At 37.3% G+C, this 14,407-nt stretch overlaps 1 protein-coding gene and 1 long non-coding RNA gene across 2 annotated transcripts; one reads left to right on the top strand and one right to left on the bottom strand.

The window, feature by feature from the left end:
* The first annotated feature begins 267 nt into the window (after positions 1-267).
* On the top strand, positions 268-11,164 carry LOC308696165. The gene is made up of 3 exons (XR_014030788.1): positions 268-389; positions 7,930-7,982; positions 9,725-11,164. It is a non-coding gene; the product is annotated as an uncharacterized lncRNA (long non-coding RNA).
* Positions 9,588-13,875, bottom strand: tmem275a (transmembrane protein 275a). Its single transcript, XM_081374600.1, has 2 exons — positions 13,509-13,875; positions 9,588-10,918 (listed from the first exon to the last, which is right to left on the bottom strand). The coding sequence occupies exon 2, from the start codon at positions 10,786-10,788 to the stop codon at positions 10,144-10,146; it is 645 nt and encodes a 214-aa protein (XP_081230726.1). The 5' UTR covers positions 10,789-10,918; positions 13,509-13,875; the 3' UTR covers positions 9,588-10,143.
* Positions 13,876-14,407: the final 532 nt, after the last annotated feature.

Below are 14,407 nucleotides of genomic sequence, written 5' to 3'. Positions count from 1 at the left end.
TTGGTGAATGAGTTACATGTTGTGGTCATTGTGTCTCAAGTACCAGAAAATGTGTGTAAACAATTGAGAAAAACTGTAATATATCTTAATATTATTTCATCGTGATATACGCATCTAAATGTGTTGGGATTTTGATTGCTGATTCAGATGACTGCATATTTCAGTCTAATAATAATAATGAAAAAGTATTTATGAGAAGAAATGAGGCATCGTTTCAAAATACAGCTGTGAACCAGTTTGAAGCAGTTTGATTCATCACATCAGATCTGTGCTGTGGTGGAGGCCTCTACTGGTGAGCAGTGGTAATGCAACTTGTTTACCAATCCCATCCATCATGATGCTATGCGGGTGAATCTCCTGCAGAATGGAGCGCCAGTTCTTCGCGTTTGGTGAGCTAAATATTAAGCAAAATGATCAATAATTCAATCCATGCTGTCATCCTGTTTCTGTTAAAGTCCTGTAAGTTAATATTAGATCACTGAACCAAGTATAGGCCTACAAAAGAAAGTACACAAGCATGTTAAGCAAATATGGACTTTATAAGATTCAAATTAACTTGGCAATATGCCAAGTGTACTTTGTTCTTACCAAATCTATTTTGGGCTGCACGTTCTATTGATCTATTTGAATATGTATAGTCAAAGGGTCACAGTTAGATCAATCTCATGTATGCATGAAAGAGCCATTACCTCATCATATAGACAAAAATAAAACGTCATTGATCAGTTTCTCTTTGTAAAGGAAAGCCCATATAAGAAATTAATGGCCAGAGCAACACAGAATCTCTGCCAAGCATCTCGTCTCATAGTAAAGCACTTCTGTTTGAAAGCAGCAAGAGTGCAGTCAGTCACATCAATGGTATTTCTCAGGATGTGTTTTGATGATTCGCATTGAGGGGTCTGAAAAGAAGCTTACGCAACAGCAGTGGATCATTTGTATAACTTGTGCTTACTATAGGCTGGAGGGAGGTCAGAGTTGTAGGCTACTCTTTGTCTAGGGTCATTGGTATTCCTAATGGCTTTGATGAGAAAAAAAAAATCCTTATTAAACAGTTTATATGAAACTCTCACACATTTTGTTTTTGTGCCAGGGTGCCCTTTAATTCCCATCACAGTGTTTCCCTGCAACAGAAGCCTGTGCAGTGACATTCTTGGAAAATTCTGTGCAAATTAACCACACCTTAAATTATAGCATTGATGTTGCAATCTATAAAAAAAATGTTACGTTGTGAATGTTATCTATATCAATTAAACATAAAAATATAAAATAAAATATCAAAATAAAACAAAAATATCAGATGAAAAACTTAAAGTAAACAAAAATGAGAAATTATTCCTCGGCTGCTAACTGAAATTACTAAATGAAAATACAAAACTAAAACTGAACAAAAACTAAAATAAATGAAACTAAATAGTAATATTAAACCCAAAACTAATCAAATGTGAAAGGACATAACAGAATTACAAAAAAAATAAACAAATTAAAATAAAACAGAAAAATATTATTAAAACTAGAAGGAAAATGTACTTAATAAATGTTAAAATATTGGAAGATCTATATTTTCAGTCCAAATTGCATAGCTTTGGTGTTGCAAAAAATGTGTCAGTTTCGTGTTGTGACCCAAATTTGCACATAAAGAACATGGACACATGATTTGCATAATATTGCACATGTTAATACAGTGCAGATACACCTCTATCCAGACAGGAGAGATAATATATTGATATGTATGCACATTATGAATATTATCATAACCAATTTTACATCAGCAAGATGAACAAAGCAAGACGTACTTGTCTTCAAATAAACAGCAGTGAGGCCATTCTCATGCGAGAGCTCCAGTCTCCACTGGTCTTTCCCAGTATACTCCGTATTAAAGAGCTGGGTTAGTTACATAACCGCTGTCTGCTTGCATTGAACTCTTGCGGCTCGTCTTTCCTTAATCTCTTCTGCTTGATTATTCTCTCTCTTTCTAAGCCCCTCCCTGACACACTCAAGCTGGGGACACAGACGAGGTTTCTTACACACACACACTCTCTCTCGAGAAAAACCGCCACGGTCCAGTTCTGAGCGGATCGGGAAAGCTGAGGAACCCCGTCTGTCCCTCAGGGGAGCACAAGGGATTTCAGACAAGAGAATCACGCCATACTGTCACACAAACACAGAGTCACACGCATCTGCAGACAGTGCAACTCTCCTACTCTACTTCGTTTGGTAGGTTTAGCCAAATCTGGGTTAAAAGCAGAGGTTAGTGAATAAAATATCTCATAGGTGTTGAGACTGTTCATTAGTGACACCTTATGCATATATTCCTGACTAAGCATAACACTCTTTAGTCATTACTATTGCTGTTTTTGGGCCTATTCAAATTACAAACAAGTCTCTAACAAACAGTGTACATGACACTTACATTTGCATGTGGTTGCATGAAAGGGCCGTCCAAGACTGGGTGCCAGTTATCATATTAGGCAATTGTGTATGAAAACATGCTTCTGCAAAAATGCATATGCAGTGGTAATTAGTAACAGACTGTCCAAACATATTTTGACTCATTCATTCAATCCACTGCTCATTAGCATTCTGCACCTTCACTTCCCGGGCTGCCGCATCCCAAAAATTTGCCAGTTCTTCTGAGAGAATATTCACTTGGAAATACACAAGGCTGGAGCAGAAAAATAAGATTTCCAATCAAGTTTGTGCTTTCTGTTATGTTTAGGTCACGTTAAACTGACTTGAAAACGTTATTGTATCTTCATAAGCCTCTTATGTATATGTAGACATGTTATCGTATCTTCATATGCCTCTTATGTATATAGTGTGTGAATTTCCACAGACCCTCAATCTTAAAATAAGAGAATCATCATGGAAAAAAAATAATATGATTGAATAAATATGATTGAAATTTTTGAAAGCATTGAAATTACGATAAGCTAATCTAATTACTAATAGCCCATTTGTTGTATTAATATATGTTAATTTGTGAATATATTTACATTTTATACAAACAACAGATTAAAAAATAAAGAAATTATCATAAAATGAAAAAAAAGTCCACAAGGCTGAAGAAACCCCATATATGAACACCATATCAACCATTTCTCAAAACAGTGTTATCTTAATATTATTTAAATACTGTTATATTTATAGATATTTTGAATCAGCTTTAATTGTATATATCTTTTGTTTTATTTCTATTTAGCTTTAATTTATTTTTATTTCCGTTTTAGTCATTTTAGGCAATATTTTTAAGCGATTTTTATTTTATTTTATTTTAATTAACAAAAACTTTTTAAATAGATTTAGTTAACAATAACAACACTATCTCAAAAGCAATATAATAGCATAAAAATATGGTTTTGCTCTTTCAATATATCACTGGTTCAAATAAATGAATGAATTAATGAAAAAAACTTTTTTGCATTTCAGTTGCTTAGTCATTGTAGATCAGGAGGGCGACCTTCACCGTGACTTCTCCATTCCACATTACAACTACATTACATCGCTGCATTTCACCAGCACGGTTTGCCATCCTCACAGACAGTAAATCATTATACAGTCATGCTGGGTCATGTATGATGGGCAGGATTAGCATGTGACTAATCATATTTACGCTTGTTGTAATAAAACAACACCTCCAACGTGTTGCAAACATCTGGAACGACACATGAACACATTCTCAGAAGAGTTCATGCTGAGTAGTGTCAGCTATCGTTGTTTTTGGCTAAAGGAACATGAAGACAAACTTCAAAACAGGCTGTATTTTAGAGGTGCCGTCAGTCCAACTGACCCAGTGTGACTCTGTTGAGTAACTAAGAATGGTTTCAGAGGACAGCTGAATTAAGAGACAGTGCTGCTGATAAACATGTTTATTAAATCCAGTCAGAAGCTAGAGCATGGCCAGATAAACTCTTACACTAAAGTACTTGCACTTCAAGAGAACTTTGCTCTTTGATCAAATCATCTTGACATTGAAAAAGCTGTGGGTATTATAATGTGAGCAGTTTATTGCATCACAATGTAATTAAATGGTCCAGGTAAAGAGATAGCAATGTGAATGTATAATCACTAAATGAACCTAATGACATCTCTAGTATAAAGAGTACGCTTCTGAAATATCAAAAGAGATAAAGGAATGTCTTGTCTTGTTTTCTCTGCTATTGTTCTATGACAAATTATTGTAAAATGTATGGTACAAATACAAATTTTATACAGGTAAAGTACAGATCAAGACAGGTTTTTTCGTTATTAGCAGCAGATCAGCAACTTTATTTTACATACTTAATTTATTTACCATGTTTAAGATGGCATGTGATTCAGATACATTAATGCATATGCAAAAATGTAATACACATGGTATTTGCACTTCTCCCAATGGAGAGAAAAGCTTAATATGGTTTAATGTGGTAATGAAGCAAACTGTCAAATTTACTGTCATTCAGACTCCTGTGAATTTGTGTTTTTCATACTTATTAGAACAATACATATGCATCAGAGATTAGGAACTAGCTTTATTTTATCTATTCTAACAGACACAACTCAAAGGAACTGGTTGAGATATTGTGCAGTTTCAGATGAAGCTAAAAGATTCTAGTGTTATAATAAATTTGTGACTAGTACCCTCTGGTGGAAAACGGTTTCACTGCTGCTGAAACAAACGGCATTTTTTTTTTTTACCAAAAAAGCTGAGCTTAGAGATGCCTAAGGAGTGTGGAAGTGCAAACTAAATATATATTTTTTTATATTAATTTTTTTTTTTATAATTTAGTAGGTAAGTATTTTTTAATAACCAGATTGTCATGAACCATATTTAATTATTTTTAAATTTAGTTGATGCTTCTGACCTGTAGTTTCATGAAAGACCGACTGAGGGCGCTGTCTGCCAGTAAAATCCGTTGGAGAACACAGTCACGTTTTATAAATTGACAATTAAGCACACACACATAACAAATTTTATTTTTCTTTCTCAGCATTTCGGGCTGGATTGATTGGAGCATTGCACTTATATGAGCTGAAGCGAATTTCCACAATACGGACAGCTTCACGATTAACCATAAGAGTGTAGCCTATGTTATCAGCATGGTAGGTTTATTAACTCTGCATGTCTCAAGTGTTGTCTTCAAAAAATGTACACAAATTGAAAACAGGTTGACTTGGTTTGGACAAACATAGCAGTGGATGAAACAAAAATGTTTTAAACTTGTAACAACATTTGATTATATAGCCTAGTTGTTCATATTATAGGCTAGTTGACTTGTCTGTTTTGGAGTGTGGTTGTATTGTGTTCTCCTGTTCATCCAAGACCTTAGCAAAAATTTAGCTTGGAGCACAAAAGTTAGGCTTTGTTAATTTAAGAGGGGGTTGAATGAGGTGTTTGAAACCATAACACACAATGGACGTTTTTAGTTACCGAGATATAGCCATTGCTACAACTTCGCAACTATAGCCACAGTCTCCTTTATATAGGCCTACTGCAGGGGTGCCCAAACTCGGTCCTGGAGGGCCACTGTCCTGCAGAGTTTAGTTCCAACTTGCTGCTATTCCTTTATTTATTTTACACACACACACACACACACACACACACACACACACACACACACACACACACACACACACACACACACACACACACACACACACTACATCGCCTTGTCTCGTTGTTAAACTAGTGCATATTTACATATATGAATAATCATTTGAAGCGTATTGCATGTATTAGCCTGTATTTGACCTAAATTCCAGAGTCGTCAGCAAGCTGACCATAGATAGTGTGGTGAATGTTTGCCATTGAATGCAACGTTAAGTATCATTTTGGCTTTAATAAGATTTTAACAATAGGAAAGAATAAACCTGGTGTCCTCCATGGTTTCTGTTCTCTCTAACAACACAGCAACTAAATGCGAAGAACTTGTAATCAAAACTTCAGAAGTAGGAAGTAGGAAATTTCCGTTAGCACGTGAAGGCATAAGTTAATAATTCCCAAACTTCCATACAAACAAGTGCATAATCAGTTCAACTCTTACAGTTACATGACGCATTTCTGGTCTTAAATTGTAGGTTTTTGTGTTTTTTTTGGTACAATTTCATTATTTTTTTTTTTTTTCCTCCAGGGCAGGGTAAGACACCCCTGATATATTGGGATATTCAGCTGCAGGCAAGTGGTACTCTTTAAAGAACTCTTTAAACTTCCAAACGGAAGTTACAATAGTGTTTTCTTCCCTATTGTGACGTATATCCAAGTGAAACAGCTTCTCAAACAAGAAAAAATGTAGGGCGGGACTTGATTTTGTTCATCAGAAATTGACTGGATTGTTGGATAGTTGTGGTTTGCTATTGCTGCACTGTAAAAAGTGAACATGTGCAGTTATTGATTTAAGGAGGTATTTCTACCCTGATTCTACCTAAATTCTAATTTTGTGGTTGTAACCTAATTCAATCAGGTTTATGCAGGCTAACATAAAACAAGGGTATGCTGTTTTTACTCAGTTGAGTTACATTGACCTAATATACAATTTCCAATAAAGCTCAGGATGGACACATGGACACTACGACTGCACCACACCTATAGAGGGCAGTATAGTCATAATTTGTGTTAGCTACAGGAGATGCTCTGAAGGACAAAGAAGAAGAAAATGTTTGTATTCGTCCACTCCTTGCTGATTGGCAAATTTTGCTTCAATGAGAAATTGTGATTTGGGGTTATTATACACATTATGTTGCATCAAAGTTCAAATCACAATTGACAGTGCTACTCCTAAGCACAATGTTAGCCACAAAATTCAATAACAGAAACTCCTAAATGCCCAACAAAACTGAACATAAACTAACAACATCTTTCCATTTACTGAAAAACACATAAAATAACACTTACTTATTTCCTAAATTTACTCTCCTAATGCAGTCCCTTGCAAAGCATGCTGGGAAGTACACATCCACTGCCCAGGGCTGCATTTCTTAATAGCATCGTGAGCTGTTGTTGATCGTTGGTGACCATTGGTGGCAAACACTCTACAATCTATTATATACATTATGCATAAGGATGTGTATTTGTAATGAAGTGTATTTACATCAAGGTGGGAAAACAAGTTATTTTAGATGTTACCACATGAAGTACATGTTCAGAGTTGAACTGACAACGCATTTTTTTCAGTGTGTGATCTCATGTCCCCTTGCACCAGTGAACACATCATCATGCTGAATTTGACATCATTTTAGAAAGAAAATAATAATGATGTGCACAGATAAATTATCAATAATGATTACAATGTGTTTATTTGTGCTATATAAATAATTGAATGAAATGATGAATGCAGTATTCCATAAAAAAGCAAGAATTGTGAATTTCTTGGGGGCTTTAAAGATGGTTAGTAAATCTATCGTGTGAACCTCTTATAAAGCCAACGCTAATAACAATTTGTAACTATTTTATGTTTTGGTGAATTGGTGGCTAATTCATATGAATTTGTGCGATCTTCTTTTTGTACGTTTTTGAACGATCTGCATACACCCCACTGACAGTTACATTTAGGGGTGGACCTTCTTGCTTTCCTAAATTCCATTCCTTTTTATATTCATGATGTTTTTAGATTCTAGTGGCTGAATTTGGTTTTGTGACTAGAAAGTGAACATCCGAGTTGATAACACAGTTTCAGCTATGAGCTTGCTTCTTCACGTACTATTTTCTTAACAGGTAAGCATATGTGAAAAGTAATTGAACCTCTTGTTTGAGAGCGCTATCCATATAGCATGTCAGTCCAGTGAAGTAAATGGGATCAGCCTCGCAAACCATTGTAGCCACACGTTACATCAAATGCAGTGTTATATTGCTTGAAATGACAAAATGTCAAACAGCATTTAAGAATCTTGCTTTAATGTATATTCTGGCATGCCAATAGTGGTTTTTCATTATCTAATGTAGCATTTTTTTCACAGATATACTCAAAAGAACAAAGAGAAGGGTTCAGAAAAGACAGGAGTCAAAACAGGTGTGGACACAATTCTAATTGAATTATGCATGTGGGAGTTAAACAGTGTATAATTATGATGTGTACAACTTACAAAACACACAATTCAATTGTTCAGTGCCAACAATACTTAAAACATTTTACTCAACGTGGCCTTTTGCCAAATTAATAACAATAACGCAAATCGCCATTATCAAAACCTTTCAACCCGCATCTCATTGCACTTCCCTCCATTTAGATACCTGTTTGGAAACACACATGGTAGAAAGTAATGAACAACACATCTCTTTAAACACAGCAATACCACATAAACAAATGTTCTCATTTGACATTTGAGTAGCCCTCACTGGTTTGATCCTGAGATCACTGTCATTATTAAGGCAGCATTCAATTCATTCAGACTATAGCAGATGTGTAGATGGCAAATAGCAGCTTACAAACAAAGGTGGACGTACAGTAGTTTGTAGGGTCTAATATTATATAAGCATGCCAATGTTTCCACGGCTCCCTATCCAACTTCTTGTTTCCCTAAAACTACATGGAAAGCTCACAATCCTGTGACAAACAAGCGGATCAATGAGTTTAATGTTTCTCTTGAATTCATTGAGGATTTTTGATGCACTTTTTGTAAGCATGCAGTACATTGAAAGTTGCGCTTTCTTCAGCACTCATCACCCATATGACTTATAATAAATATACAGCACTATATTACACAGCTGAAAGTACATGAACGGATGCAAATGAAAAGAAACACCAGTACAGAATTATGACATTAAAAATCAGCCCTTTTATCTGGTTGGAACTGATGAATATGACGAGAGAAAATCTAAAACCGTAGCTACTTTTAAAAACTTCATTAGATCGTATTCATTTTTTAAAAATTATAACTGGATAATGTCCTTTGCTTTTTCGGCGACCGAAAGCTGCTTTTAGCTGAACTCTCTGGTAGAATCAACATGAGGGAAATTATTTCGCTGTTTGGTTTGAACCATCAGTGTGGGTCAGTGATGGAGGGCATGTTTGAGAACAATTCTGGCTCTTGCTTTCAAATGGCAAAGGAAAACCAGGGGGCACAGAGACAGTGAGACATTTTGTGGAGGAATACTGTGAGCAGATGTAGGCAGTATATTCAGATGTTACTGTGCTGTTGACGTTAGACAGGTATTGACAACAGAGGAGGAATACTAGGAGGAGAAAACAGCCTTTGGCAATCATAAGGGAAAGAAATATCGTTTTACTTGGCAGCATTATAAACCACAGTGTAAAATAAAGACTGAAGGCTTGCGGCTAGTTTCCTTTTTACAGAAAAATGGGCTGTTGGTTCATTAAATAATGTCACATCTCTCACGAACAAACAAATTGCAACAACAGAACGAGTACAAGCTGAATAACGCGGATACGCTTATAATTTTAATTTCTATAAAAGTGTTTATTCCGTCTGTCATTGAAGTCGAACTACCTGTCCAATTTGAACTCGAACTATGGCACTGCTTAGCAACCTCGCTTTCAAAGTCACAAGAAAAAACATCAGTACTTCCGCACAGTGTCGCGTTTTTTTTTAAGCATCCGATAAAGACAAAATCCAAAGTGTTCGGCCACAGAGTGTCAGCGAAAAAAGACTGTTTACCCTTGAATGTATTTTAATGTTTAAAATGACAAAGACAAAATATTTAAGAGAAAATATACAACATTTCTGTTTTTTGGTCTGTGCACTGACATATGACAATGCGCAGTCTAATGTCTTTCTCCGTTCTGTTTCTTAGGCTCGTCTCCAAAGCCATCTTTACACAACAGCTGATTCTGTCTCTTCTGGGCGCAGTAACTGTGAATGCTCTGAGTAACAGTGGCACAGTATGAATATGTGAAGCACGCCACAGTGATTCACCTTTCAAGGCTCTCTCTCTTTGGATACGAGAGCATAAGAGAACACAAAAAGCTCTTCATATGCTTCTCACATACCTCTGTCATTTTTATTAGGGAACACATGGCTTGGGCCTCACGGACTCCAAAAAGCAACCTGCTGGATTTATGCGAACGTTTCAATTGTTATTGCACCTTGTGGCGCGAGCCAGCTGTGCTAATCAAATGAATTCTTCACACACAGTGCTTGTCTTCTCCTCTGAAAACTATTTACATAACGTAATACCAGCCCTTCTTCAGAGAGCGACCTAAATTGGTAGCTTTAAGTGGCGGTGCAGTCTGAGGGCAAAGTGAGCCGGACCGCCCCTCCACCCCCTGTAGAAGCAGAAAAGGCTGCTGAGCTGGGTCCGTTGGCCTCCATAGTGAAGAGCTTGCAGGCTCGTGGAGGGACGTATTCCGGGGCGGGGACGGTGGCATTGGCGGCAGTGGCGGGAGCCTCTCTTTCGGGGCTGGAGGCGTGAGAGGAGCAGGGGGAGTTGGTGGGGCTGAGCTGCACAGCTGTGGTGTCCTGCATTGTGTGCTCGCTGGTCTCGATCTCAAATGCTGCCCCTCCACCTAACCCCCCTCCGCCCCGGCCCATAAAGCCCAGACCGCCACCTGCTTTGGACCGACGAGAGCTCTGAGGCGGAGGCAAGCGGCTGCAGATGCAACAAGCCCCAAAGAAGGAGAACGCCACCAGCAAGAGTATCGGTCCGATGATGATTGGGGGATTGCTAGAGGGTACAAGCGTGCTGAAGGCGAAGGCGCCCACTAAGGTGATGTTGATGCCCGCCAACATAATACACAATCCGCATGCACAGCAAAGGGCAGGAGAAGGTAGACCCTGAGGGCGGGATTTCCGCTTCTTGCGGGTCTGTGTTTCCTTTTTGGGCACTGATGTGCCAGAACTCTGTTCACTGCAAACCATATTGGCGAGGGTCACAGTTACAGCGTTGCTGCCACAACCCCACTCACAACCGCCAAGTCCTTATCAGCAAATTGTAGGAAAAGAGCATTGCTCCTTAATGGGTGCCTGCTTCATACGGCTGGGAAGCTACCTGTAGTGAAGAAACAGAATGTTGGCATAATTTATTATAAACTGCAAGTGTTGTCAGAACTTTAATGTAACAAGCATTATGAGATGCCATTTATTGAGCTATTAGAATATGTTTGTTATTGTTGAATGTAATTAAATTACTGGGAATAACACAGGTGGTTCAATGGAAGGCCACATGATGACTTAAACTTCATCAAAGTTGACTTCTCCAGCAACTGTGGTCAGTAATAATAAAGACAGAGCACATAAAGACAAACACTACATTTGTCGCTAAACCTTGTAACTTATCCTTAAAATCAAAGGGAAATGATAGGTTAATAAGACTAATGTAGAAACACCTAACCCTGGTTATAAGACTAAATTTGACATAAACTGTACATTTAACCCTCAAATCTGATTGGTTGAATGGAATATTGTTCCAGGATCAACAAAGATGTTGATCCAGGAACATGTACTTGGCGAAATCAGTTTCTGTGGTAAGTTTAATGTAAATTATAAAGTAATTCCGAATTTTGAAATTAAAGGGATAGTTCACCCAAAAATGAAAATTAGCCCATGATTTACTCACTCTGAAGTCATCCTAGGTGTATATGGCATTCTTCTTTCAGATGAATACAATCTGAGTTGTATTAAAAAAAAATTCCCGACTCTTCCAAGCTTGATAATGGGAGTGAATGGCTGTATGACTTTGGAAGTCCATCAAAGCGCATTTATTCATTATTAAAGTGCTCCATGGCTCTGCGGGGGCAAATAAAGGCCTTCTGAAGCGAAGCGATGCGTTCGTGTAAGAAAAATATCCATATTCAAAACTTTATCGATTAAAATAACTAGCTTCCGGCAGATAGCCTACGCATCGATTTACACCAAACCCTTTAAACCTTGATAACCTTGATGAACGCTCATTATAACTCCGCCATATTCACCTAGGATGGCTTCAGGGTAAGTAAATGGGCTAATTTTCATTTTTGGGTGAACTATCCCTTTAAAGGGTTAGTTCAGCCAAAAATTCAATTATGTCATTAATTTCTCACCCTCATGTCGTTCCAAACCTGTAAGACTTTCATTCATCTTCAGAACACAAATGAAGATATTTTTAATTAAATCTAAGCCAGTTCTGTCCCTCCATTGACAGTTCACACAACTACCATTGATCCATTTAAATTGAGCGGTTTAGTCCAAATTTTCTGAAGAGACACAATCGCTTTATATGATGAACAGATCAAATTTAGGTTTTTATTCACATATAAACTTAAGCAAACATAAACAGAAGCTCAACCGAACTTGCTTGATGCGCAAGAACAAACCTCATTGGTTCTTGCAAAAGCTCAAACGTGCTGCGTAACACAAGAATTAACCTCATTGGTTCTTGCAGAAGCTCAAACTGGCTGCTTAACACGAGAATGAACCTCATTGGTTCTTGCAGAAGCTCAAACATGCTCTGTAATACTAGAGTGAACCTCATTAGTTCTTGCGGAAGCTCAAACGTACTGTGTAAAACTAGAGAATGAACCTCATTGGTTCTTGCAGAAGCTCAAACTGGCTGCGTAACACAAGAATTAACCTTATTGGTTCTTGCAGAAGCTCAAACTGGCTGCTTAACACGAGAATGGACCTCATTGGTTCTTGCGAAAGCTCAAACATGCTGCGTAACATGAGAATGAACCTCATTGGTTCTTGCGAAGCTCAAACGTGCTGCGTAACACGAGAATGAACCTCATTGGTTCTCGCACATCAAGCGAACATGCATGAGCTTATGTTTACCACAACTGATGTGTGAGTTGATTAATGTTTATGTGAATAAAAGCTTTAATTAAATCTGTTTATCATATAAAGTGATCGTGTCTCTTCAGAAAATTTTGACTAAACCGCTCTATTCATATGGATTAGTTTTACAATCTCTTTATGAACTTTTTGAAGCATCAAAGTGCCAGTTGCGTAGCTGTTAGTGGAGTGACAGAAAGCTCTGATTGTATTAAAAATATCTTCATTTGTGTTCCAAAGATGAACAAAAGACTTGGAGGTTTGGATGAAACGAGGGTGAGTAAATGATGACAGAATCTTTGAGTAAACTAAGTTTTTGTAAAAATTTTGTTACAATATCTTAAACTAACTTACAGATAACTAATTAACAGGTTTTACTGTAACATTTTCCATTTACTATATAATTTGACATTTTTGACAGTGAATGGCTCATTACTCAAGTCATGACACTGAAAAAAAAAAAAAAAAGATGTTTTCACAGTCCCATTTTCCCTTATATGCAGCTGTACTGGAGCTTTTCACAACACCAAGGTCACATTTTACTTTCTGAAGGCTTAGGAAGCTAATCATTTCACACAATACCCGTTTAAATTACATTGTTTCATTAACTGTGTGATGAATCTGTTAAATGCGTAGGTACTAATAGGAGCGCAATGAGCAACCTCAATGCTGGTTTTACCACTACCGGATCTGATAAGCGCATGAGACGATTAAATGTGGTGAAAGACATCGTTTAAACAAATACACGCGAGCTTTTCATGGTTTATGAAGACTAGGCAGTGATTTAGAAATATTATCAGCGTCTCTTCTTGAACAAGAAAATGTCTTACCGCTTAGTCGACGTCCAGAAGAATTATACAGGCTTGATGATGAATTTCTATGGATAGGATATACGTGCGAAGCCTGTCGTTTAATTCCCGAAGTCGAAAACGCCGTCCTAAAAAATACGGCGTCTTTCACGCGGGTTCCGCTACCCAACTCATATTAAGATCAATACTCCTGTCACTCAATGCACGTCAGCCGCGCTCCATGCGCTGCATTCGAGTCTCGGCAGATTCTGACTGACAAGATTTCTCCCACTAAACGAATATTCTTTACAAAATGAAAAGATAATCATTCAGAGTTGTAATATTTTCCATTCATGTTGGCAGTAACAGGTTGCACAGGAGCCCGTGACGATCAGTGCATCAGTGGTGTGACTGAATGAGCATGTGTGCATGTGTTCAATGGGTGTTTAGGGGGGGAGGAACCCTCTCATCATCATCATCAGTAGCTAATATGTGCTCAGCTCCTACATCGCTTAGTAGGCCAAACGAATCCGACACACAGAAATTGCTGCCCAAAATACTTAAAGTAATGGAATAAAAATAAACAAAAAAAAATATTTTTACATTGTTTGAAGGAGAACCCCCACATGCACCCGCAGCAGTTTAAGTAGCCTAATTCTGCGGGAAACCTGCAACACTGAAACCATTTGGTGGTGGTTTTAATGGTTAACACTTGATGGTTTGTAATGATATTTTAAGTGGAAACCATTAGAAATTCTGTGATGGTTTCTATTGTTTTTTTTGTTTTGTTTTTTTCAGCAGGGTCTCCCCTTGCAAAAAAATTACCATAATTTACAGAGTAATACTTTCCAGCAAAATACAATATTAGGCCTAATTTATTGTTATTTCTGTAAATTAATCATGTGGGATGGTTACCATGATATAAATATGATGTGAAGGTC

This window comes from Scardinius erythrophthalmus, assembly GCF_964197995.2.
Source record: "Scardinius erythrophthalmus genome assembly, chromosome: 9".
NCBI classification, from domain to species: Eukaryota; Metazoa; Chordata; class Actinopteri; order Cypriniformes; family Leuciscidae; genus Scardinius; species Scardinius erythrophthalmus.
The sequence above is the reverse complement of the archived record's forward strand: the minus strand, read 5'-3'. Positions and strand labels throughout refer to the sequence as shown.